General features: G+C 37.6%; 1 protein-coding gene across 1 annotated transcript in view; it reads right to left on the reverse strand.

Annotated features, from left to right (window-relative positions):
- Positions 1–9532: 9532 nt before the first annotated feature.
- The window catches only part of LOC307149825 (uncharacterized protein), a gene marked incomplete at its 3' end in the record, with an annotated part of 47223 nt that continues 31087 nt past the window's right edge, over positions 9533–25668 (reverse strand). Inside the window, exon 3 of the mRNA XM_079856391.1 lies at positions 9533–9791. Within this exon, the coding sequence (XP_079712517.1) occupies positions 9533–9791 (259 nt within the window). The remainder of the gene's footprint in view (positions 9792–25668) is intronic.

The following is a 25668-nucleotide window of genomic DNA, read 5'->3' on the forward strand; positions in this document are numbered from 1 at the left end:
GTCAGGGGACTATCAAATTCACAGGTCATTTGAAACAGTCACTCACAATATGAGCTAATCTGAGATAGCAACAGGCTAGCGTGCCAATTCTGGGCCGATAGTATTGTGTAAAGAGTGTTGTCGGCCTCCCACCAAAACAGACCGGGTACACGAGCGCTTGATATCTCAGGTACACCTCCAGTGACCTTCCTCTGCACCCTATAAACAACATGTTCAACAACCTATTTTAAATCCTTTTTTTTTATATATATATTTTGAATATAGGCTACTGTATATAACTCTATGGTCAATACAATACCACAATAAAAAAAGCAGCACTTTATTTTACAGTCCTGTTCCCCATATACATACTATGTACTTATTATAGTAATTAGAATAAATGGGTAGTAATAACCCTGAACCTACCCCTATGTTGTGCATTAGTATGCTATTCTGAACATGATACTACTTTGTTGGCTATGTTTAAAATACCATACTACACCATTTCTGCAAGACTGTATGTACTGTATGAAACAAACTGGAAATAATTACAGCCACAATCATACTCATACTCAATACTTGATCAGGCTAAGAGTTCAGACATTTTTATACGCAATAAAAAAAAAAACATACATACATACATACATACTGTATACATACATACATACTGTACATACATAAGAACGTAGATGCCACTTTCAGGATTAAAAATGTAATGTGGTGAGGTAGCGAAAACAAAATGGCAGTCTATAATGCTACAGTTTGAAATGTTCATTGGTTCATAGGCTCTTTATATAGCCTAAAATAGTAGGCAGTATATAGTATATACTGTGCAGCATGCAATACGCTAGTTTTTAATTTTAAACACATCCCCACATTTCTTCCTGGTACTGTTTTCTGTTTTCAAACTCTGGCATCACGTGAAGTTAATGAACAGGAGAGCAGAGGCATTGTGACTAACCAGAGAGATTCAAGCTCCTTTTATCTTCTGAGACCCTTTGGCATGTCCACAGAAATCCATGCGCGGCGTCGCAGAGCTGCCTAATCTTCTCAAAGCTATGCTTAACATTCCTCCTCATTTCTTGAGGAGAGCAAAGAGGGGCCGTCTTGCTTTTTTGGTACTGTGTGTGTTTTGGTTGTGTCTGTCTGTGTGTGTGTGTGTGTGAGGGGGGGTGCTTAATAGAAAACAGTTTTTTTTTGCAGGGCTCTTATCCACATCCGCTTCTGTTCAGGGTTTTGCATGCCCAAGAAAACTCAAAGGACTCTGCTTTTGGGATGTGGTAGTGGTTGTGGGCCACTTTTGGCACATTAAGCTGTTTTCTAATGGTCGGAACAAACATTATAAAGCTAATGACCCAGCTAACCTCAACATACTCGATCTGTGATCTTTAAAACACATATCAAGTAACAAACTGTTTTGGTTTTGAGCAAAATGTGTTGCACATAATCCCCAAAAAGCAAGAGACCTGAGTATCTGAATGACCTACTATTAGTCAAAATGTGTAATATATACCACAGACACACACAGACACGCACACACACACACACGTTGTATTTTCATGTTTTATGGGGACTGTCCATAGACATAATGATTTTTATACTGTACAAACTGTATATTCTGTCCCCTTAAACTAACCCTATACCCCTAAACCTACTCATCACAAGAAAAAATCACCACTTACTATGATTTATAAGCTTGTTTCCTCATGAGGACCAAAAAATGTCCCCTCAAGGACAAGGATTGAAAAAAATTATTCGTTGAATCGTAAGTGGTTGCACACAGTTGATTTTAGCTACATTTAAACAAATGCATTAAGTTGAACTAAAATTGACTAAGTTCAACTTAATGCATTTGTTTAAATGTAGCTAAAAATCAATTGTGTGCAACCACTTATGATAAAAAAAATGTATTAAATTTAACAAATCATTTTTTTTGTACATTTTGTCCCCATAATGTGTGGTTTACCAGGCCATAAACACACACACACACACACACACACACATATATTGTGGTCAATAAAACAAAATGCATGTCATTATAATTAACATGGCAATGTGTACAAAACTAAAGTAGCCTAAATTCAGGCGTCACTTGCGTGTCTTGCCTCGGACTTGACTGAAGGGGTTAGTCTCCGTTTTCGAGGGTCTAAAAGTGGTGTGGACGGCAGGCGTAACCGTAGCAAAAGTTATTAGTTTTAAAACGAAAATGCCTTAGTGTAAACATAGGTATTCCACAGTCTTCTTGGGAACCGATGCTCTCGAGCCAAATATGGTTCTTTCAGTGAGTACATGGCTCGAAGGCAGGAAAAAAAGATCAGAGATGATCTTCTGTCCTTACCTTTACTCATGGGCATCTGTCTTTTTTTTTATATAGGTGGAACAGCAGTAGTAGAAAGATGCCAGGAAAAGGAATGAAAAAGGACAAATGGAAAGTCACCACGATTCCTGCCAGTGCCGAACAGCGTCTGCCAGTGAGAAAGCTACCCAAAGGGCAAGACCAAAGCAAGCAGTGGTGGAAAATGAAATGAACTCTCCAGCTTTTCGCTTCATCTCTGACTCTGTGCAGACTGGTATGATGAGTCACAAAGGTCTGCACACGTCCTCATCTCCATACACTTTCCATTCCTTCTCTATCCAACATTACCAAAGTCTTTTGATTCAGTCCGTTTTGCTTTTATGATACTAGACCATGTTACCTCTGGGAACATTTAACAATATAAAATGTATTTCAGACTTCAGTATGCACTTAAATAACCAGTCCAAGACCCACAATATTGCATGGAGCATCTATTGGAGTGAGACAATAGATTACTGCTATTGGTTATTGTTTCGATTTGCAGGGAATGCATGAACTGAAAAAAATTTAACTTTCAAAGCAAAAGCATCTGCCAAATTCAAAATCCAAATTATGGTCAGAAATGCTGCTCCATTTGCCTGGAATCAGTTACAAGTTAAATTACATCTTAGAAAGCTGATCCCACTAAATTAAATTTTTTATCAGTCGCTTTGGTGCATTTCTCACATCACAACTGAAATTCTCAAAACTACTTGTTCAACCTCCACATCATCTAGTCACTTGTGCACATCATAAAAGCAATTTCTTGTTCTTTTGAACAAATTGCAAATGCTTTGGTACATTCATGCAATTGATTATGTACAATTGTCTGCTGTTTCCTACATTATCAATTGCTTACGTCAAGTTGATCAATATATATTATACTGGTTCTCTGTTGAGCATAGTCTTACCCCCCAAAACATTAATTCCTTGCATAAGTCATTAAACTAGTTGTCATAAACTGTCAAGAATATTTTCAAAACATTTCTGTTAGACCTTTTTTTTTTTAACCATTTTTGAAGAGTGCACGTGCGAATGTGCTCTACTAAGTCAGAATGAGCCTATGATTGAATCTGGAAATAAAGCAAAATAACTGAGAAAAATGAGAAATAGTCCTCAGATGCCATGTCTGTAATTAATATCAAAACATTTAGCATTAATTCGATCTCAAACAGTTTCATTAAAATAAGTTATTACTCCACCGTGTGCGTGACGTCATAAACCAAGGTGGTTGAACGACCACTTTGCGACAACATGGTTTCAGGAAACAGTCGTGACTAGCTAGTTGATTTCTCCAACGATGCATCGTACTATGGTAGTGAAGCAGCGAGTTACGTCGTTGTACGGGAAACACACTCCAGTTCTCTAAAATAGCTCAGAGATATTCAATTAGAAAGCATATATAGACAGAGCACAACACAGAGTTACAAATTCAGACAATGGAAGAACAACAAGGAAACAAACAGAGTCAACAACCAAGTAGTAGTGGAGTAAGGATGCGTGGTGGAAGGGTATGGAGGCAAAACAGTGGAAGAAGAGGCCAAGATTGTAGACATGTTTCTGATGGAAAAAAAAGGCCAGTATTGTTTCATTTTTGTTGATCCTGAAACAACATTCCAATCAACCAATCAGATTTGAGGGACAAGTTTTCAGTTTATGTCAAGTTCAGGCTTAGGGTTTGGTGCTTCTACATCAGTGTTATTCACCTATCATTCCCGCTGACTTTAGGCATAAGTCATGGGTAGGGGTAGGGGTAGGGTTAGGATTACATTTTCAGACAGGAATGTTGTTCCAGGATCAACAAAATAGATTGACCCAGGAGCATGTCTTACTTGGAAAAATCAATGACCCTCTTCTAAATTGTGAACAAAGTGTAAAAATGTCCTTTACCCAGGGTTAAAAGCAGGGTTTAGCACGACTAACCCAGGGTTAAGTTCTAATCAAATCAAGAACACCCAAGCAACCACCTAGCAACCACCCAAATCACCTTAGCAAACATGTAGCAAGGCCCTGGCAACCACCCAGAACACTCTAGCATCATGGCAGTGAGTTTAGCAAACACCTCTCACATTTTGTTCAGTCTAGTTTATACATGCCTTCTTTTGAGACACAAACACGGATCGCTGCTTGATAAGCCCCTTCTCATGCTCTATCCCTCTCTTTTTGTTGAGGTATGTTTGCAGTTGCTGTGTACACAGGTCCCATGGTCTTTTTTTACAGAGCTTTTGGCCCGAGTGAGAGGGTCCGTGATAAGGCAGGCATTAGCCAGCTGCGGGGCCCCGGGGAGCTCAAACATTACGCCACTGAGTAAACTCAACACGGGGCCTCTGGAGGCACTGCATTGTTGTTCAGTCCAGAGCCGAGCAGGGTTCATGTTTGCAGAAGAAAGAACGCAACTCATATGGCCCGGCTTATCGCAAGATCCGAGCGCTGCCCTGCCGTCTGTTCCTAAGAGCCACAGACAGGACGCAACTTTGTTTCTCAGATATTTACAGCAGCCCTAAAATAGTATTAGGACATTTAAGTCACACAAATTGCATTCAAAGGGATCTGTTATTTGCGCTCAAATGCATTTCTGCACTTTCGTAATTATTTATATCTGGATGTAAGATAGTTCTAGGGGGAAAAAAATCACAAAACACTACCAATGCATTTTTTTGTGAGGATATCTTGCCTCATGAGACATCATTTATCCAGTGTTTGTTATGGAAATACATGCGGCCCCCACAGGAAAAGAGTAAAGCTTTTGGAAATGACACAATACTAATGGCAAACAAATGCAGTGGGAAAAACAGTGTATGGCCTGTTACTGTTAAATCTGCTCTTTAGCACCCCCTAGTAGTATTTACGAGTTGTGTGATGTACATTAGAGAAGTTATTATAATTTCTGTCAATATTTACTTGTGTTGCTTTGTTGTTTTTTCGAAGGGAAAAAAGTCTGAAGAGTCTTTATGGAGATTTTTTTTTTCCACCTGGCATAGTGCATAAAATAGTACAGTATATATATTCAATTTAAATATATTTGTATAGTGCTTTTCATAATACATATTTACATATAGAAAATGCAATATATCTTTATGATAGACATAACTTACTTAGTAGTAGGTGCATGTTATTAACAAACAATAGTTATCAAAGCTATTTAACAGAAGGTTAACTAAATAGATTAAATATGTTATTAATAATAATAATATAATTTAGTATAATATAAAAAATTTGATAATTGAAAATAATTATAATATATACAGTATATACAGTACTTTTTATGTAATTTATTAATACTCACATTTATAATAATTATAATAATATAAGTATAATACTATTTAAAACACATTTCTGTAACAAAAACAAACAATTATAATGATAAATAACCGAGGTGAAATATTTAAAACTTTCTGAAACACTATTTAGTGCTGCATAGTTACTGCATGTTTGATAAGATCGACAGCAATATTCTTTTGAATAGACTCGAAAATTCATTTGGCATTTGTGGAAATGCATTGGCATGGTTCAAATCATACTTATTCGACCTTTACCAATTTGTAGCAGTAAATGAAGAGGTTTCATATCGATCACAAGTTCAGTATGGAATACCACAAGGCTCAGTACTAGGACCACTGCTTTTCACCCTGTGCATCCTTGGGAGACATCATAAGGAAGCATGGCGTTAGTTTTCACTTTTACACTGGTGATATTTAGCTCTATATTTCTTTGCGCCCTGACGAAACATCACAATTAAAAAATAAATGAAATGCATATCTGATATATGATACATTCTGAAAAAAACCAGATTCTAATTATTGGAAACCTCCGCAGGTAATAACCTAGAATACATTCTTTTTTGCAGAACTGATAGATTTTTTTTATAGATTAAATTAACTAATTTAATAATTGATGATCTTTACAACAGAACTGAATCAACACTGAACTGACTTCAGCTGAACAACAGCCAAAATGCATAATTTACCCTGTAAAGTTGATTTAAAACAATCTGTATTGTATAAAACGAATATGTAATGAATAAAGGTGACTTTTATTATTATTTTTTTAATTATTTTTTTAACTGGTTCAGGAACTGATGGCCTTATACATTTGGGTACAAACAAACTGATTTACTCAAATAAATCAGACTACTCAGAAATTACCCCACATTTGTGGCCTTTTTGGAAAAAATTAAATCGGGGAAAAAAGCATACCTTTCCTCAACAAATCACATGGTTTGAGGGATATGTCCGGGATCAGTCACGTGCCAAAGTTTAAAACGTAGGGTGAGAGATGTAAACAATCACCGAAACTCTTAAGTATGAGAAATAGTAATAGTGATGCTTGTCTTAGCAAGAGCCACTAATTAAAAACCTGCACAGAGATGTCTATTTATAGCCGTGCTGTGAATGGAAAAACACTTTAGGACCTGAATACAATGAATGAGAGGAGCTGTGGGCTTTTACACAGGGCCTGCAGAACTAAATGTTACAGTTTAATAGAGCCCCTCTGTGCCTGATGAGTTACAGTGGGAAGCGAGGACTGTAAACACACCTAAACAGCTGTCAGCCGCTTCCGGTCCTTAACTGAGCCCTCGCTGGCAGGACAGCCTATTGTACACATGGCACCGTTGCCAAGGTGATGTAAGCAAGCTCTGGGACCTGTCACAATAGGTTGTGTTCCATCTCCACGGCAACTGAGAGCCAATCAAGAGTAATGGGGTGGCGGGACGCAGAACGGATGGGCTTCCTCGCTCAGACCTCTGCGTGGATGATTAAAACAGGAGAGAAGCCAGAAAAACAGAACAAGGGCATTTGTTGAAAGTGTTGGTTTCAGGGCACGTTTCCCGGTTTGTGTTGCTTTGTGTTGTTGTGCAAATGGTGTGCATACAAATGTAAAGGTGTTTTTGACTCACTTATAATGTAGACGTTGACGTCCAGTACAAGTAAAGCTCTTTATTAACACTCGTCATCACTCGCCAAGCACCAAATGCGAGTAAAAAACAGTGTTGACGAGTATGAAACGGTGTCACTCGCTAGTTAACTGGTTTTTATGAAAATAATTTCATGCATAATTTCTAAATATGCATGAACATGAACAACCATGAATGACGCTTGGGACAGTTGACGGGACAAATATTCAAGCATAAGAAGAAGCGAAAAGGAGCTCATTTAGTAACGAATACTAAACTGAACTCTCTTTCACGTCGTCTTGCACTTGAGCGTTGACAAATTCAAACAAAATGATGCCAAAAAATAGCAAGTATCCTAGTAAGCATCGTCGGTTATGTCTTAAGTGAACGTAAACAGTTGAGAAAGTAAACGCATGTGTACAGTATCAGTATATAAGATCCGTGCAGTCTCTCTTAAAGTAACATCAGCATATATTCCTGCTGATGTCTGTTTTTAATGTTAAGCAAACAGCAAACAACAAGGAAAAAATCACTTACTGCTCTTGACTAAATAACTTTTGTAACTTAATAAGGACTAATTAATAAGGATGTTTAATTTATACAATGAAGACTATGCAGTGTAATTTTACATTTGCTTACTTTATTAAATTCCTGTACAGTACCTGAAAACTACTGTCAGACCTACCTGAAAAACCTGTGTGTGTGTGAGTGTGAGTGTGTGTGTGTGTGTGTGTGTGTGTGTGTGTGTGTGTGTGTGTGTGTGTGTGTGTGTGTGTGTGTGTGTGTGTGTGTGGTTTTTAACTATCTGGCACAAACCCATGAGACTAAGGATTAAGTAATGACATTAAACAGAACTAACAGAATGCTGCTTTTTTAGAGCACACGGGATGTTGTTATAGGTAAAGTGTGTTGTTATTTTCAGTTAAAATACTCCCTTATCCCAGAATTACCCTGAAAATTGTAAACAAATTTGTTAAAACATCCCACCATCGCGGTGGCTCAATGAACAAAGTGAATTTAGTACAGAATCTGTTATGTCACCAAAATACTAATGCAAAAAAAAAAAAAAATGTTCCCATGAATGGGTTCCAAAAATATCCATTAAAAGGTATGGATTTAATAAGCACAATGAACTATTGATTTAGTATCCAGCTGACATCAGCTCCTTCAAGTCTCATAAAACAGGCCAGTTTTAAAATCTGTTTGACAAAACAACTGCAGTACATGCAGCAGATCTTACGAAATACAATTTTAGATCAATAAGATATGTTAACATTACTTCTTTTGGATTTCAGAGGGTCATTGGAAAGAATTTTCATCTCAATAATATATTGATGTTATTTTTCATATTTAATTTAATCTCACAATCCCCCCTATAGTTCCATCATGAACCCCTGTGAAGATTGTAAAGATCAGCCACCTGATTTCTGTAAATGCACTCTTATTAAGAAACTAGATAGTAATGATAACTCAGCATGGAGCTGTCAAAATATCATGCATTATGGGAGATATCATCTGTTTAGTAAGAGACAAGCTCGTTTATCTAATGTTCCTAACTCTGCTATCACTCTCTCAAACTTTTATGGAGGCTGTCTATTCTTTTATTGGTTTTAGATGTGGTTGAGATGTAAACATTGCCATAACATGTGTTATTTGCATGCTTGTTGTCATGTGCACTATAACTGGCATATAAGCCATTGAGTTTGCTGCTATAGCATTCATGAGAACAAGTAGAGTAACACACATACACTACTGTTCAAAAGTTTGGGGTCAGTCATTTCTTTTTACATTTTTTAATTCAGCAAAGAGCATTAAATCGATCAAAAGTGACAGTAAAAACATTTTAATAATTGTAATACATTAATAATAACAAGAAATGTTTCTTGAGCAGCAAATCTGCATATTAGAATGATTTCTGAAGGGTCATGTGACACTGAAGACTGGAGTAATGATGCTGAAAATTCAGCTTTGATCACAGGAATAAATTACTATTTAAAATATAATTACAATAGAAAACAGTTATTTAAAATATGTAATATTTCACAAATTTACTGTTTTACTGTATTTTTGATCAAAATAATCCAACCTTGGTGAGGCACTTTAAAAAAAATGAAAAAAATCTTACCAAATCCGAACTTCTATTTAAGAAGTTCTAATCTACCAAATCCGAACTTCTAAAGTGTTGTGTATGAGTATTTTTCCCCTGCATATTGTAAAAATAATATAAAACAACCAACATAATAAACAACTCCATATTATATAACAAAAGCTGTTAATAATATTGTGCATGCACTCACACAAACAGTCAGTAATACACTGAAAACTTATGCAGTGGAATTTTTCACAGACGTACATTTTTCACTTTGCCCTGTTTTTTCCTCTTTCTTTTTGGCACACCTGGTCTGTTGTTTACAGGATGGATGCATTAGTGTTTGGTTGCCCAGGGTGAGCGGCATCCCAGAATGAGCTGAGAGGGTTGGGTTAAGTGTGGCTCCGGGCCAGCGTTCAGGAGATTGACAGACCTGTAATCCTCCTGTAAGCCCTCCTGAAGCACCACCAGGTGTGTGAGGACTACGGAGAAACCTGGGATTGAGGGATAAAGACAAAATAATGAAGCACAAAACTTTTTATTTAAATATTTTTGTTTCATATTATGCCAGTAAATAAAAGACTCAACACTTTCTCCTCTCTGATTAAACAATGCAAAATGGAAAATGCATACATTTTCAGAGGAATACAATATTTTGGAACTTTTTTACTAAACAGAAAATTAGAAGCCCTTTTCCCTAAAAAAAAAAAAAAAAAAATGTTGCCATTTCTTGACACAGTGTTATTCTCTCAATTAATTTAGTAATTGAACCTCTTGATCTAGAAATCTGCAAATAAGCTTCACTAAATGGCCGAATGTGCTCTTTTAACACGGACAATTAAAAGGACAGAATGATAGATGTGTGCTGGGGATAGACATAGGGGAGTGAAATTATATTTATGTGTTCTTGCTGCATGTGTGTCATTTTCTTTTCTAAAAGTGACCATTTTAAAGTAAAAGACATTTAAAGGGATAGTTCACCCAAAAATGAAAATATATAATTAGATTATGGGCCCTATCTTGCACCCAGCGCAATTGACTTTGTACACCGACGCATGTATCATTCCTATTTTGCACCCGACGCACAGCGGACTTTTCCCTCCACAGACACACGTCGGTAAATTAGGGAACGAACTTGCGCTCCCGGGGGCTGTTCAGCGAAAAGAGGAGGCGTGTTCCGGCGCAAACGTCCCCTGGTGCTATTTTGCAGTTCCAGAAAACAATTCCGCCGTTCAGATGTTATTTTAAGGGCGCATGCTTGGCCATAATAGCGTGTGCACAACGCGCATACACTTTGCTTCTCTCATCTACACAGACGCAGCAGTTCCCATTTTTGCAAACCATACATTATTACAAAGAAAAATATTCCACACGAAGGAAATCATTGTGGTGTCTATTAAGATGTGAAAAAATAAGTATAAATGTAACTTACACATTTACCTAAATTATTATACGCTTGTTTATCCAAAGCTAATTTGGGTGTGTTTCTCCATCCCCATACAATGTCACTTCTCTGTCTTTTACGGCCCTGACGAGAACGTCGGTCTCCTCGGCTGTGAAACGCTCCTGGCGTGCACCTGACAAATCCGCCGTTATAATAGCAATCCGCCATGGATCAAGCGCGCCTGCTCTTAAAGGGAATGTGAGATGTCGCTCTGATTGGTTTATTTCACGTTACGCCTAAACCACACCTATGAGTAATGAAGCTACTTCAGACCAACCCCTTTTAGATTTGCCCACAAAGTTACTTGCGTTTCGCGTTTGATACTTGCGTTTCAGATCGTTAAAATAAGGCCCTATATGTTATAGTTATCGTCGTTGGTGTGAAAAGGCCTTTATTCTTTCGTGGGTTATCTTTGCATGATGCAGCACAAAGTGTCACTCTCTGCTTGCATGTAGACAGGCCTGAATTCCAAACATTCTTGGCACATTTGAAAACTTTTAGAAATAAGTTTGACGACAGCAGCGGAATTGGCTGTCCAGTCAAATTAGTCGTATGCAATGACACCACTTTGCCTTCATTTGAACTGATGACAGCTCGCCAGAAAGTACTCTGACAGCAGAAATTCATCTTGAAATGTGAGGATGCACATCACGAGCCGTAAACTGCCAAAACGTCCTGGAGCCAACAGGCCTGACCCTGTGGGGTCATTTAGTTCTGAGCGCTGCGAGGGAATATGACAGAATATATTTTGGCATAATCTTGACTGCTCAGAGATGTTCCCCACAAGGCTTGGATGTGGTCCCTCACACATAATCAGATGGCCGTGTCACGCGTCTGATGCATGGCTCTCCTTACCCGGCTCTGACAGCCGTAATGGCGTCTCTGCATCGGTTAATCAAAGTCCTGACAGGAGATGTTAACAAACTTTTCTGGATTTATCACTTCACAGCAGATTTGAAAGCATTGTCCAGCGAGGCCAAACGTTACTAAGAGGCTGTGTTATTTCATTAGAGAGTTAGATGGTAAATGTCATTTGTAATACATTGCAGTAATATGAGTTACTCAACGGTCAATCCCTCTTTAGAAATACATTTAATTTAACGGCTTGCAGCACACACTGTAATATTGGCTTACAAAAATGTACTTTTAGCACTTTAATTTCCCCCTCAGGTATATTTATAATGTTAGCTGCTTGATTTGTATATGCAGGCTACATTTCTGAAATCCATTACTTGGACACAGTCCCCTCTGATAACAGACCTCTCTAAATTGCTAACATTTAGGCTACCCTATAATCTATATTTTATTGGCATTGGTCATTAAAAAAACACTAGTTATAAAGATTATGTTTTTCCCCAGTGCTGTAAGTGTGTCTGGTTTGATATGGCAGTTCCTCGCCAGAAAGCAAGGCACTCTGTGTCTTAAATAGTCTTTTTGAGAATATCTGAGTGCACATTATTGTCCGTCTTATTCAGCAAAAGAAAATATACGATAAGTCCATGACATGGACCAAGCTAGCATGAAGCAAGTCCAAGAGTCATTTCAATCCATCCTCTGATTTACAGTAAATATTTATACATCTTTATGCACTCAGCAAAACCATTGAAGCAATCTCAGCAAACTTACAATGAAGACTGTTTGTGTATTTATGAGCGCCATTTGGTTGTTTTCAGCAATTTGTGGGTCATTGCTGCACTTCTGCATTTTTGGATGTAAACAGAAGTTTGTGTGAGTGTTCCTGATGGTTTTGCTGGGCTGATGTATGGAACTAAACAAACCGAGAGCTTTAAACATTCAGCTTCCAACTTTGTTTGTCATTCTGGCTATGTGGACGTGTCCCGTGATTCTTTACAGCAGTGATAAATAATATATATACTGCACAGCTGCCTCTTACATTCTGCTCAGATTTCAAATGCTGCTCCTCAAAATAAAAATGTACACAAATGCACCAAAATGCTGTATATGTTTATGTTCAATATCTTATCATTGAAGTTTGACCACATTATGTATGTGGCATTACTTACAATTTTACACTACCGGTCAAATGTTTGGAATAATTAAGATTTAAAAATATATTTTTAAAGTCTCATATGCTCACCAAGGCTGAATTTATTTGATCAAAAATACAGTTAAACCAGCAATATTTTTAAAAATATTATTACAATTTAAAACTAGCTTTCTATTTGAAACTATTTTAGAAGTTATTAGACAGCTGAGTTTTCTTTAGGGTCACATGATCCTTCATTCTAATATTATTATCAATTGCTTATATTAGTATTGCTCAACTTTAATAATGGTTCTTATTATAATCAATGCTGAAAACAGTTTTTGCTTAATATTTGTTCTGTGGAAACATTTATTTGAAATAGAAATCTTTTGTAATTATAAATGTCTTTACTCTCAATTTTGTCACTTTTTGTCCTTGTGGAATATTATTACTATTATTATTATTATTATTATTATTATTTTTATCTTTTAATCTTTCTCACTTTTTATAAACTTTTGAATGGTAGTGTATCACGGTTTCCACAAAATTATGAAGCAGCACAACTGTTTTCAACATTGATAATAATCAGAAATGTTTAAGCAGCAAATCATCATATCAGAATGATTTCTGAACGATGCTACAATTTTCTATGTGTCATAATCATTTGTTAACAAACATGTATTCATCAATTCAATAAGCTCATTGTTTCTGCCTTAAATTATTACATTGTTTAAATTAATAACATTTTAGCTAACTGTGTGATTTGTATATGTACATTTCTGAAATACAGTAGTCAATGTTTGAAGTGGATCAAAAAAGTTTTCAAAAAGTCTTGTCCTTAGACAAGAATGGCTATTGTTTAAAATTAATGTAGAACTTTGATGAAAGGTTTTGATCCACTTCAGATGTTGACTACTGTGCATAAGACAGTCACCTCTGATAACAGATCACTCTGAATTGTATTGTAGACGCATGCATTTTCTGTAAAACGATATGTATTGTGAAAAGCACTATACAAATAAATGTGAATTGAATCGATGTGACACCGAAGACTAGAGTAATGATGCTGAAAATTCCTCTTTGCATCTTTATTAAATAGTCAAATAAAAAACAAGTATTTTAAATTGTAATAATATTTCACAATATTACTGTTTTTACAGTATTTTTTATCAAATAAATGTAGCTTTGATGAGCAGCAGAGACTGGTAGTATAAACTTGACAAGAAGTTTCCACTTGTACAGTGAAATCAGTTTCTTCTTGCTGTCACAACACGCATCTGCTTGCCAAGGAGATCAACTGCTGTTTTTCTGTTATTTAGCAGAACTGTTATTAACAGAACCTGAAGAATATTGCCTAAATCCTGCTTGTTTTCTCTTCCAAACCCCCTCAACCCGCTTCTGGGAACAATGGAACATTGTAGCTTAAGATTGAAGCCTTGTGTTGGTTCTCGTTCCAGTGTCTTTTCTTCACCCGTTTCACTCACTGTTTTCTCCAGCCCCAGCTCATATTTTCATTGCGTGCTGTTTTATTTGTATGAAATCTGTAGCAGGCAGGCTTCTGCAGGTAGGAGGCCGGGTAATTCAGCGAGCGAGAGTGTGTATGCATATGTGTGTGACCTGCGGGCTACCCCTACACAGTAGGCTCTTTGTGTGCGGCGCAGGTTTATAACACCTCCACACACACCCTCGCCCGCCTCCCGCTCTTTTTACAGTATCTCCTTTCTGTCGCGGCTGCAGCGCACGGCCCAACATCACCCTTAAACACAGACATCTTAACGCCGCCAGCTCTTTATGGTGCATTGAGTCCAGTCAGAGTTTCCACTGGGATGGAAATGTCTTTGATGCATGTAAGCCAGCGCTCCTCAGACAAACCGATAATTGGCATGCTTTGTTACTGATTAATTCTTCTTTTCTGTCATTTATGGTGTGTTAAGTATGTCTAAGTAAGCGATGAGTGTGAGGTCAGATATTATATGAATAGGTCCATCTAATTTTTTTCCAGAGCAATATTTTTCCTCCCTCCAAGATTTTCTGTGTCTAATCAGCAACACAGTCTTTGCCAAATACAGTGACTGGTATCAGGTTTGTTTTTCCCACATGTAAGTTTGCCTTTCTGCCCTGTTTCTTTAGTTTATCTTTTTCAACTTCCTGCTGACCTTTGACACCTTCTTCACCTTGAACTATAAGACCTCATTACCCAATTACAGGGACCTCTTGTGCTGTACACCACCACTTTGGCCCTCTTTACACCTGGTATTAAGATGCGTTTTGGTCGATCAGATCACAGGGAGGACTTGACTTGACTTGACTTGACTTGACTTGACTTGACTTGACTTGACTTGACTTGACTTGACTTGACTTGACTTGACTTGACTTGACTTGACTTGACTTGACTTGACTTGACTTGACTTGACTTGACTTGACTTGACTTGACTTGACTTGACTTGACTTGACTTGACTTGACTTGACTTGACTTGACTTGACTTGACGGTTACATGTAATAAAGCTAGACAAAGGAACAATGAAACAAGAGGGCTATATATACACACAAGACTTGACTTGACTTGCAGGTTACATGTAATAAAGCTAGACAAAGGAACAATGAAACAAGAGGGCTATATATACACAAGACTAATGAGCAGACAAGGGACACCTGTGCACAACCAAGACAATGAACCAATCAGAGACATGACACATGACCAGAATAAACCAATGAGAACATGACAAGACTAGGGAAGCACCATACATGGCAAGATGACATGGAACGTGACTAAGCATAAAAATAACAGACATGAACCAAAAACCCTAAACAGACATGACAATTGCATGCCTAATATGTGTAGAAAAACTGCTTTGTTAATGCTTCTTGTCTCATCAATCACATTTAGTTACTAATTACAAGATTCATGTAAATTATTACAGCATATATATTCAATTCAAATGATGAAATTTCACAAAAAGTTGAGTAGTTTGCATTACTGGATATTGCTGTCGGTTGTTTAACATAATTTTAACATCATAAAAACAGTTTTCAAATATTAAATATTTGGCAACTTGCATCTTACCTCAAAAGCGCGTCGCATTGGAATTAATTTAAAGTAAACTCCCTCCTTCTATGAGATGATTGGCCATCTCAATCAATTTGACATTGACAATTTGACGCTGTAAGACCACTGAGGCAAACTAACCTAAATTGTAACTTTTAAAATGTCTTGTCATCATAAAAACAAGCACAGCAGAATCAAGAATATCAAATACTGGGCCATATTATCGGTGGAGACTTGTTCTCCTCAGTGTATGGTGGTTTCAGCCCTGTGCTACAGTAACTGCTTGGCAAACGTATGCTTTTCACATTGTTGTCATCCTGAATCCAAATATTTACTCACAGAAACATGTTTTTATTCTTCTGTCTCCACCAGCCATTGTTTCTACACAAACTTTGAGATTCATCATGCTCTCATGCAATAGCTTCAGAGAATGCTGGAGACGCCCCTCAGTCCAGCTCTTTATTCCCCCTCCGAGAAAAAGCTGTGAAGTCCTCTCTTTCCACACAAACCACATCTTCCCTGGATGAGTTAAAGCACACAGTGAACAAGATGATCCATCAGTTAGAAAACAGAGACGGTCAGTCTGGTGAATATTGCCAAGCTACTTGTGGTTTTGCCTACAGCACAAGAGAAACAGAATCTCCTGTCGAGGCACCCACAAATAACAGCATAATCAACGTGTACAAACGATTTGTGCTTGATAAAGCTCGAAAAGAGTAAAATACTGCATATAAACTTGTGCTGTATGTAAAAAAACAAAGTAAAATATCACGTTTGTGGTTTAGACCCAATGTCAAATGCTTGCTTAGGTCCACTTTCACTGACTCCACTGTAATATCTGTGTATACAAACACGACCGGATCCCCTTCAAGGCCACAGAACAGAACCACAGATCATTTCTGTACCGCTGTCGCTCATTATGAACCCAAACCCAGCCCCAAAACTTCAGACTTCACCACCTCCGGCCCCTCTGTTTATTTCTTCAAGTTTCCACAGAACCGTCATACCACGTTAGCATGCAACGTTTTCAATTTCGAACCTTATGAAGTTTGAGGCAGGACTTTGTAAGGATACCGGAGGAATGTAAAGCAAAGAGGGGGGCGTAAAGAAAGAGAAAAGAAGATTTATAGTGCTCTCCCTTAAAGTCAATATGAGTTTCGGGTTTCATCAGCAGGGCTGCCCAGATTTATGTTTAATAAGTTTCAGGTGGTGAGGACGGGGGGAGTTTTGACTATTTTAGCCCAGCGCTGTCAGAACCCACAGCAATGCTTCAATTTGCACAGCAGCGGTGCGTCTGGAACAACAGAGCTACCTTTGTCCAGCGCGAGGCTGTCGAAAACACGAATCACAAACACACGCCTGCCGTGAGCTCAACCTCGGCTGACAGCAGAAACATGGAGGGACACATCAATAGCCTATAATCAAATACAGCAAGAAGTCTGAAGTAAACTGAGCACTTAGACAAGAGATTGACAAGCGCCTATTAAATTGAATTTCTCAAAGACGAAGAACATGTTTGGTCATATTTCAGTCCAAAATCAAAAGGAAAAAGTTTTTGCATTGTGACTTTCATAAAATCAAATAACCACATTCCCAGATTCCAACTGCCAGCTATATAGCCTACTAAAATCATCAATATATATATATATATATATATATATATATATATATATATATATATATATATATATATATATATCGTATATAGTATATCTATACACACACACACACACACACACACATAAATATACACATATATACACATACTAATATATATATATATATATATATATATATATCACATTTTTCCATTCAGAGCTCACTCATTCTTTTGTCTTAACTTTCTCTGTCTCTCTCTGTTGTTGTTTAACTTTCACCTTCTTTTTTCGTGCTTTTGTGTCTGTCCACACCCTGTGACAGACAGGCCTGCCCCGGCTCAGGTAGTGCGAGAACAATAACCCCTCTGTGTGCAGGAGCGGCAGGCGGGACCCCCTCAGGCCGAGGGAGGAGAGAAAGAGGTGGGCCGGGGCAGGACAGAACGTGTCGGAGGAGTGTACACTAAACATATGGGGGGAAAATATCGTCCTGCTACTTCCTGTTAAACTTCACAGCTAATCACTGCTGGAGGACCTACTCTGTTTTCCATCTACGCTTACCACTTTATTCTGCTAACAAAAACAAGATACAAAAAGTCAACACAATCTTTAAAAAAAATTAAAAAAAACGTTCTAAAAAATTAAGATAGACAGACAGACAGACAGATAGATAGATAGATAGATAGATAGATAGATAGATAGATAGATAGATAGATAGATAGATAGATAGATAGATAGATAGATAGATAGATAGATAGATAGATAGATAGATAGATAGATAGATAGATAGATAGATAGATAGATAGATAGATAGATAGATAGATAGATCACATATAAAAGGACTCAATTAAATAAAATGAGATCAAACATAAAGACACAGCCAACAGGATCTTCCTGACTAAAATGGTCTTGACAGTCTGTTCTGGAATGATGCTGTGTGGAAACATAAACATGTGAATATGAACATATGAAACTCAATAAGCATCAGTGTTTCTCCCCTCCAGGCGTTTCCTTTCCCTCCATTGTCTCTGTGCAGCCAATTCCCACTGCAGAGCATCAGTTTAAGACAATCATCGCTATTATTACTGTTCATACTTTTGTTAGAGATTCTAGTGAAGTATTAAACTTCATCATCATTTGTGCTACAGTCACGAACGATACCTTAAACTGACTTGGGCCAGTAAGGAACCACATTGCAACACACTAGCATCATGTAGTAGGTTTTGCACAGGAAAAATGTCACTAAGATTTACTGAAGAAAATGTCAAAAACAAATTTGTCTTTTCCACTGTGCTCCTTGCGTAACTTGCAAGTTCAGGTTGTTCTAGAAGCCGCAGTCAGCTCTGCGGCCACTGAGATCATTTGGACAAAACGTTCGGTACGAGTCATTATGAGATTTAAGCCTGAAAAGGGCAAAATGATGAGGTATTGCCCCCCCAAAAAAAGATCTTTCCTGGAAATTTTTTTTTTTTTACCTTTAGGACTTTAAAGTCTCACATTTCTCACAGTTTCTGACAACCATGGTAAAATGTCTCTGGCAAAAAAACTGGTGAAATTCTGAAGATCCTCGAGGATACGGTAACATGCTCTAACCGCTTCTGCAGAAGATCAAACACAATGTGAAATGAGACATAATAGCATAATAGCTAGAAATGAAAAAGACAGTTTTTTAGAGATATAATGGGGCATAATGTTCTTCTGTAAGTCATTATCCGAAACTTCAGAGGACCAGAAATGGAAGAATGTGAAATCTACACATGCAGCTCTTCCAGATATTTTTTCTTCTTAAGAAAGCAGCAAGTTTTCTTTACCGTAATGAGGTACTGAAACATGGTGCTAATGTTCATTAAAGCACTTTAACACATTGATCGGTTTACAGCAATATGAAAAATCATTGCAGGCTCAGTGAATATTGTAAAGGCACTGTGATTAAATATGATGAATATATGAAAAACATGATTGAAATAGTTACAGGACCAAAGATATATACCAAAATCGGTTACACTATATTTCAATGGTCCACTTTACACATTCTACAAACTATAAGTAACTTTGCAACTACATGTCAATTAACTCTCATTAGTGTATTAGTGGACTGTTAGATTAGGGTTAGGGTTAGTAGAATAAGTTGACATGTTGCAAAGTTACTTATAGTCAGTAGAATGTCTGTTGGGGAGCATCAAAATAAAGTGCTAGCAGATATTAAATAAGCAGACAGTCTACTATTACTCTAATGAGAGTTATTTGACATGTAGTTGCAAAGTTACTTGTAGTTAAGAATGTCTAAAATGGACCATCGAAATAAAGTGTTACTCTAAAGGCTTGTTCATAAAAACAGTCAACGGGTGCATTATGTCTATTATTCTTGCTGTTGCAAAGGAGCATATAAGACTGCCATGCGCAACTTTCACATGAACAAAGGCAGAAACATACTGGAACATGCTCATACATTGTGAGATATGTAACGCCATCAATGTCAGTCACGACACAAAACAATCATTTCAAAACCTACTTAAATTACTATTGTATGTCTTTTCAGTGACATTTTGAAGAGAAATTGGATGATTTTTTGTCTCTGTGAATGCTGCAGGATGTGATACTGTTTCCGTGAGGCTTGTTGATTTGTTTTGTGATGCGTGTAAAATCATACGTTTCTTTCAGTGAGCGCACACTTCGGCCCCCCACGTCCTCACAAAAGACACAAAAGAGCATTTCTCCCAGGGGGTTCTCAGGTGGATCGCTTTCCTCAGGTGAGCCTGGCCTAATTTGAAGCTGTGAAAAACACACAATCTTCCCCACGAAACGCCACTCCATTCTTCCCATAATTCAATCCTGCAATTATAGATGCTTCTTATTTTCTGCCTAAAGACTGAGCTTCATTCATTCAGATGCTTGCGAGGTGGATACTTTCCATGAAATCTATTGCAATTGCATCTATTTGTTTTAGGACCATTGGTCTTCAAATTGAACAGAAAGTTGCAGAAATTGAACTTCCAATATTTACAAGATTCCACAAAGTTGGTTAAAACTCTGTACTGTACTCTAAATACTGTAGATAAAGTAACGTAACACGGAATAGCCTTCCCCAACTCTCAGACAGCTTTTTACAGGAGTCAGTATTGTTCCACTCAATGGTAATGGCTTCAGACAGTTCATGAAAAATGTCTCCCAGCTCGTTTGAGTTTAATATGAGACCAAATATTCACTTATAGGGTTCAAATCTGGACTCTGACCGGGCCAAACCGTGAGCCTGATGGACTTGTTCTCAAGCCACTTCTTGGTTGTCTTTACAGTTTGGGCAGGAACATTGTCTTGTTGATCATTCCTCACTAAATAACAACCTTTAACTTGTGGGAAGCAAACCATTCTGCAATATTATCATGCACTCCAAAGCATTAAAGGACTTTTCACAGTGAAGCTAAAAGCTAAAAAAGGCTCCACACACAATGACACATCTTCATCTATGCTTCACTGTGGTAGAGATGCATTTATTATTATATTTCTCAGCAGATTTTCAAAAACTCTGCTCTGGAGAATCACCATGCAACTCATGATTCATTGTGATTCATCAATCCACACACAACTTTCCATAATCTGCCAAAAACTTCATTCTGGCTTTGATATTTTTCTGAGACAACAATGGCTTTTTAAGGAGTCCATTTGCTTAAATTTAGCAAATTTCCTGATAAATAATATGCATTCAAGACAATTAAAAGCTAAGTGCTTTACAATTGTAGTATTTGTAGTGAATTGTTCTAAATAAGAAGATGTTCTAAATACGGAGTGCAGATTCCGTGCGTGCCGGTCGTAATTGAGAGACACAAATATGGCACACACAGTGATATGATCTCAGGACTGACATACGATTGCTTTCCAAACAATAGCAGAGAAGATTCTCACCCCGCGAGTCAAGCAGGGACTCCCTCTCCACTCGCTCATTCACACATGCTGGTAAAACACACCGCCAAACAGCGAGGCCAGAGTGGAACCTGAACTCACTATTGCAACCGAGCACCAGCAAAACTCATCCCATATCTGGTTTCTGCTTTCACACAGTAAATGGTGTCACAGATTGCTCTAAACCAGGTGAACAGTTACACCTGCAATCAAAATACAGGTATCGCTGTCTAATCATGGTGAAACCCCTGCCACGTCTTCAGAAGATCAGAACGTCACAGTACGCATTGACCCATATTCACACACGGTATTAACATCCATCTCAGGTATCTGATCACAAGAGGTCATAACATTTTCAAGATTACTAGTCTCAATTGCAACTTGCAATTTAATGACTCTATACATTTGCATGCATACATTGGCAGATGCCTTTATCCAAATTGACTTGCACTGCATTTAAGTAAAAAAAAAAAAAAAATGTTTTAATTAATGCACTCCCTGGGATTCAAACCCATGACCTTGCCATTGCTAGTGCCATGCTCTACTAGTGCACTGCATTAGTGTCATTGCATGTTGATGTTACACACGGCAATTATGTTGCATGCATGAAAATGTAGCGATGATTTAGCAATTTTTTGTGGCTCACCTTATTGCGTATGTATTTGTAGGACTGCTATTTATGGGAGAAGAGTATTTAAATTAATCAGTTTACTGGTATTTTTGCATTATTTACAGCCCCCCCAAAAAGCCAATTTTGCACTTGACATGACCTTGAAATTGTGCATTGTCAGTAGATCAGCCACAGAACTTTCTCCCATCTGTGCTTTTATTAGATTGCAGCCACACGCTAATTTGCTGTTTAGTAAATCTGGTCCATAATGTCCAAATAAAAATAGTATAAAAGTCATCACAATACTGCTTAAAAAAACACAAAAATACAGGGAAATCATTGCAAATAGATCTCATGAGATGGATGTTAATACCAGGTGTAAACAGGGTCATTTTTCTATGATTCCACACTCTCCATCATCACTAATCATCACTCTCCATGATAACTCAATGATTCCACATTTCCCACTTTTGACATAAACACATCAGAAGCCCTGAGATTTACCAGGACATATAAGAGGCCAGTCCAGTTATCCAACCTTCTTCCGTTCCCAGTGAGATATGGAGACAAAGTTCTCTTCCCGACAAAAGCCAGCAGTGAAAACCTGTGATTTTGTGAGCCATTTATTGCCCCGATTATGTAAACAATATTCAGTTTGTAATAGTGCAGAGTTATGAATCTAACATTGTCAGGTTGAAAGTTTGTCCAACAGTTATAACCTCAACAAACAGAGCTAAGAGCAGCACAGCAGGACTAATTTGCTTATAAAGCAGCATGATTTGAGGAATCATTCATGTATGTAAAAAAAAAATGGTTTTGTGTTCAAGTTTAATAGTTAAGGTTATGGATTTTGATCAAATGCGAAATAGTAATAGTGATGGTTACCTTAACAAACAAACAATATTATAATGAAGAAGTGTATCCAAACTTTTGACTGGTACTAACACATTCCTTAAGCATTGTCAAAATGCATATTCATATTTTCACTTAGTAATGATTAAAACATACTATATGCTAAATAAAACACATTTACTATTACACAAAATAAAACTATTGCTTGCAATGTCACTTAATAATAAAAAGCCGCAGTTTGGCACTCTATCTACAAAGTTCCCACATTTGTGGAAAACTGGGGAGATTAATGAATTTAAATATTATGCTTTCCATCCATGAAGAAAAATCATGGAAATTACAAAAAATGTACGGAATTTTTTATAATGAATGTTATTTTTTTTTCTTAATGAGTGCATTCTCAGTAAAATTACTTATAAAAGTCGTTAATTGGAAAAACTATGGAATCTAGCAGTATTAATGAGCATTGAATAAATATAAAGGTCACACTTTTTGATTAGGGTCCAATTCGCACTATTAACTAAATATGAACTACGACTTTTGCCTCAATAAACTCCTAATAATTGCTTATTAATAGTTAGTAAGGTAGTTGTCAAGTTTAGGTATTGGGTGGATTATGAATATGGTCATGCAGAATAAGGCATTAATATGTGTTTTATAAGTACTAATAAACAGCCAATATCCTAGTAATATGCATGCTAATAAGCAACTAGTTAATAGTGAGAAATGGACCCTAAACTAAAGTGTTACCAAAATCAATAGCCTATTTATATTTAAAAAAGGTATCTTGGGTCCTTAAACATTGACAGCTGCTCCAGTTCAATTACACTTAATTATTTGGTTAACATGTGCATAAAGTACTTTAAATGAGGTTTTAAAACACAGGTGGGGACAGATGGGACGGACTGGGGATAGATGGGCCGTCATTTGTCAGGGGGTGGAAACTTTAGCCCCCTGTCGCCCACAGGGGGGAGACTTATCAACGCTCGCTGAAAAATGGACATGAGTGCTGTCAGCTGGGCGAGACTGGTGGAAACTCAATACACCCATGCCCTTCATTCGTCAAGTTCCTCCCCTTGCCTTCCTGATGTCTCTCTTCCACTGATTTTTCCTTACTATAGTTTGCAATTTAATAACGGTGTGTGTGCGTGCTCCAAAACACAGATCTCGTGCCACATGAGAGTGGGTATATGTGCTGTGTGTGTTTGCTCATGTTATATCCTCTGCTCTCCAGGTTGCGTGGCTGTCATCGCATAGTCATATAGTCTGTAAGTCAATGAATTACCTCAAGGGTATGGAGGTCTCGTACTCTCACTAACCTGGGCTAGCCTAGAAATCTAGACGCACCCTAGCGGAAAGAAATTTTATTTTGCAGCCAGTCTCGTCTAGCAACTCTCCGTTGGCTTGCGAGCTGGAAAAACCAAACTCTAGTCAGGCCAATCACATCGTGTATAGAGTCGGTGGGCGGGCTTAACATAATGACGGCAGAGTTGCGAAGTTGCGACGGTTCCGCGTGAATTCCCTGCTACTTGAAAACAAAGAAGAGCTGCTGCTGCTGGCGAACAGCAGTCTTTCGAAACGGCTTTGGCCACGACTCTGGAAGACTTGGAGTTAAGCTTTTCTTTGAGAAAAGAACAAAGAACGGCACTGAAGTCATTCTTAAAAAAGGAAGATGTGTTAGGAGTTTGCGACCGGATACGGCAAAAGTTTAATCTATCAACTTGCTCCGCTGGTGGGAAACACACCCCTGGTTGGTTGTAGCGCTATCCTATTGTGTGCAGAGGTAATCTGAAAGACAACCGTTTATCCCGCCCCTCGAATTGAGTCCTGCCAATGGTGTGTTCCCAGACCCAACATCTTGATGTGGGTCTGGCTTATCAGGCTAAAAGTTTTCATTGGTGCCAACGGTTCTACGATCTACTTGAAAATGCAGCCCTAACTGAATTGAATCAACATTGACTTGAACTGAATAACAATAGTATTGCCTTCCGTAGAGCTGCTTATAGCTGAATTGAACTCGTTTCATAATTAATGACGTTTACACGGTTATTGAGCTGAACTGAATCAACACTGAACTGATCACGCTTCAGAGATAGTACCTATCCCCAAGCCATACGTTATCTAAACATGGTCTGAAGCTAGAACATTGAATGCTTGAATGACTCACTTAATGTGCAATATGTGTTGTTTATGTTTGTGTATTTGATGTTATTGGGGGATATATGTGAGGTATATGTGTGTAAGTGTTGTTGTGTCAGTGTATTGTTGTTAATTAAGTTGTATATGTGAGCATTCCAAGACAAATTCCTAATGGCCTGAAATGGCTAAATAAATCTTGAACTTGAACTTGAACTTGAACTTGAGCTGAATAATGACACTTGTCTTTACAGCAGAATTAGAATTGGTCTCATATTTGATCAAGTTTGCATCGATTATGGTAGGCTATATGTGAAGCTGCTTTGAAACAAAGTACTGTATAAATCAATCACACTTAGGATCCATTTCCCACAACCTATTACCGGACTCATTTAGCCTGATTATATCTACCTGTGTCTCATTATAACCCTGGCTATATAAACCCTGTGTTTTCTGTCATTCATTGCAAAGTCGTGTTGGTGTTACACTTCATTTCTAAGCGCTATTTCTGGTTTCGGTTTCATGGTCTTGATCTTCTGCCTGTCTCCCTGGATGTCCCTCTTGGCCTGTGCCTTGGACTTGTGTTATTATCTGGATGGGTTACTCTGTGATTTTGACCGTTGTGTTTGGATCCTCAACCTTGTGTCTCGGAGCAGTTTGTAACAGAATCAGACAAAGTAATAATCTAGTGTGTTGTCTTTGCTCTAATGCATAAAGAAAAGGTTACTGGCATTCCTCATCCTGGCCTTCCATACACACTTCTATGAAGTTTCTTTATTGTTATCAATGATTCCACAAAGAAT

Source organism: Squalius cephalus (assembly GCF_949319135.1).
Source record: "Squalius cephalus genome assembly, chromosome: 21".
Classification (NCBI taxonomy): Eukaryota; Metazoa; Chordata; class Actinopteri; order Cypriniformes; family Leuciscidae; genus Squalius; species Squalius cephalus.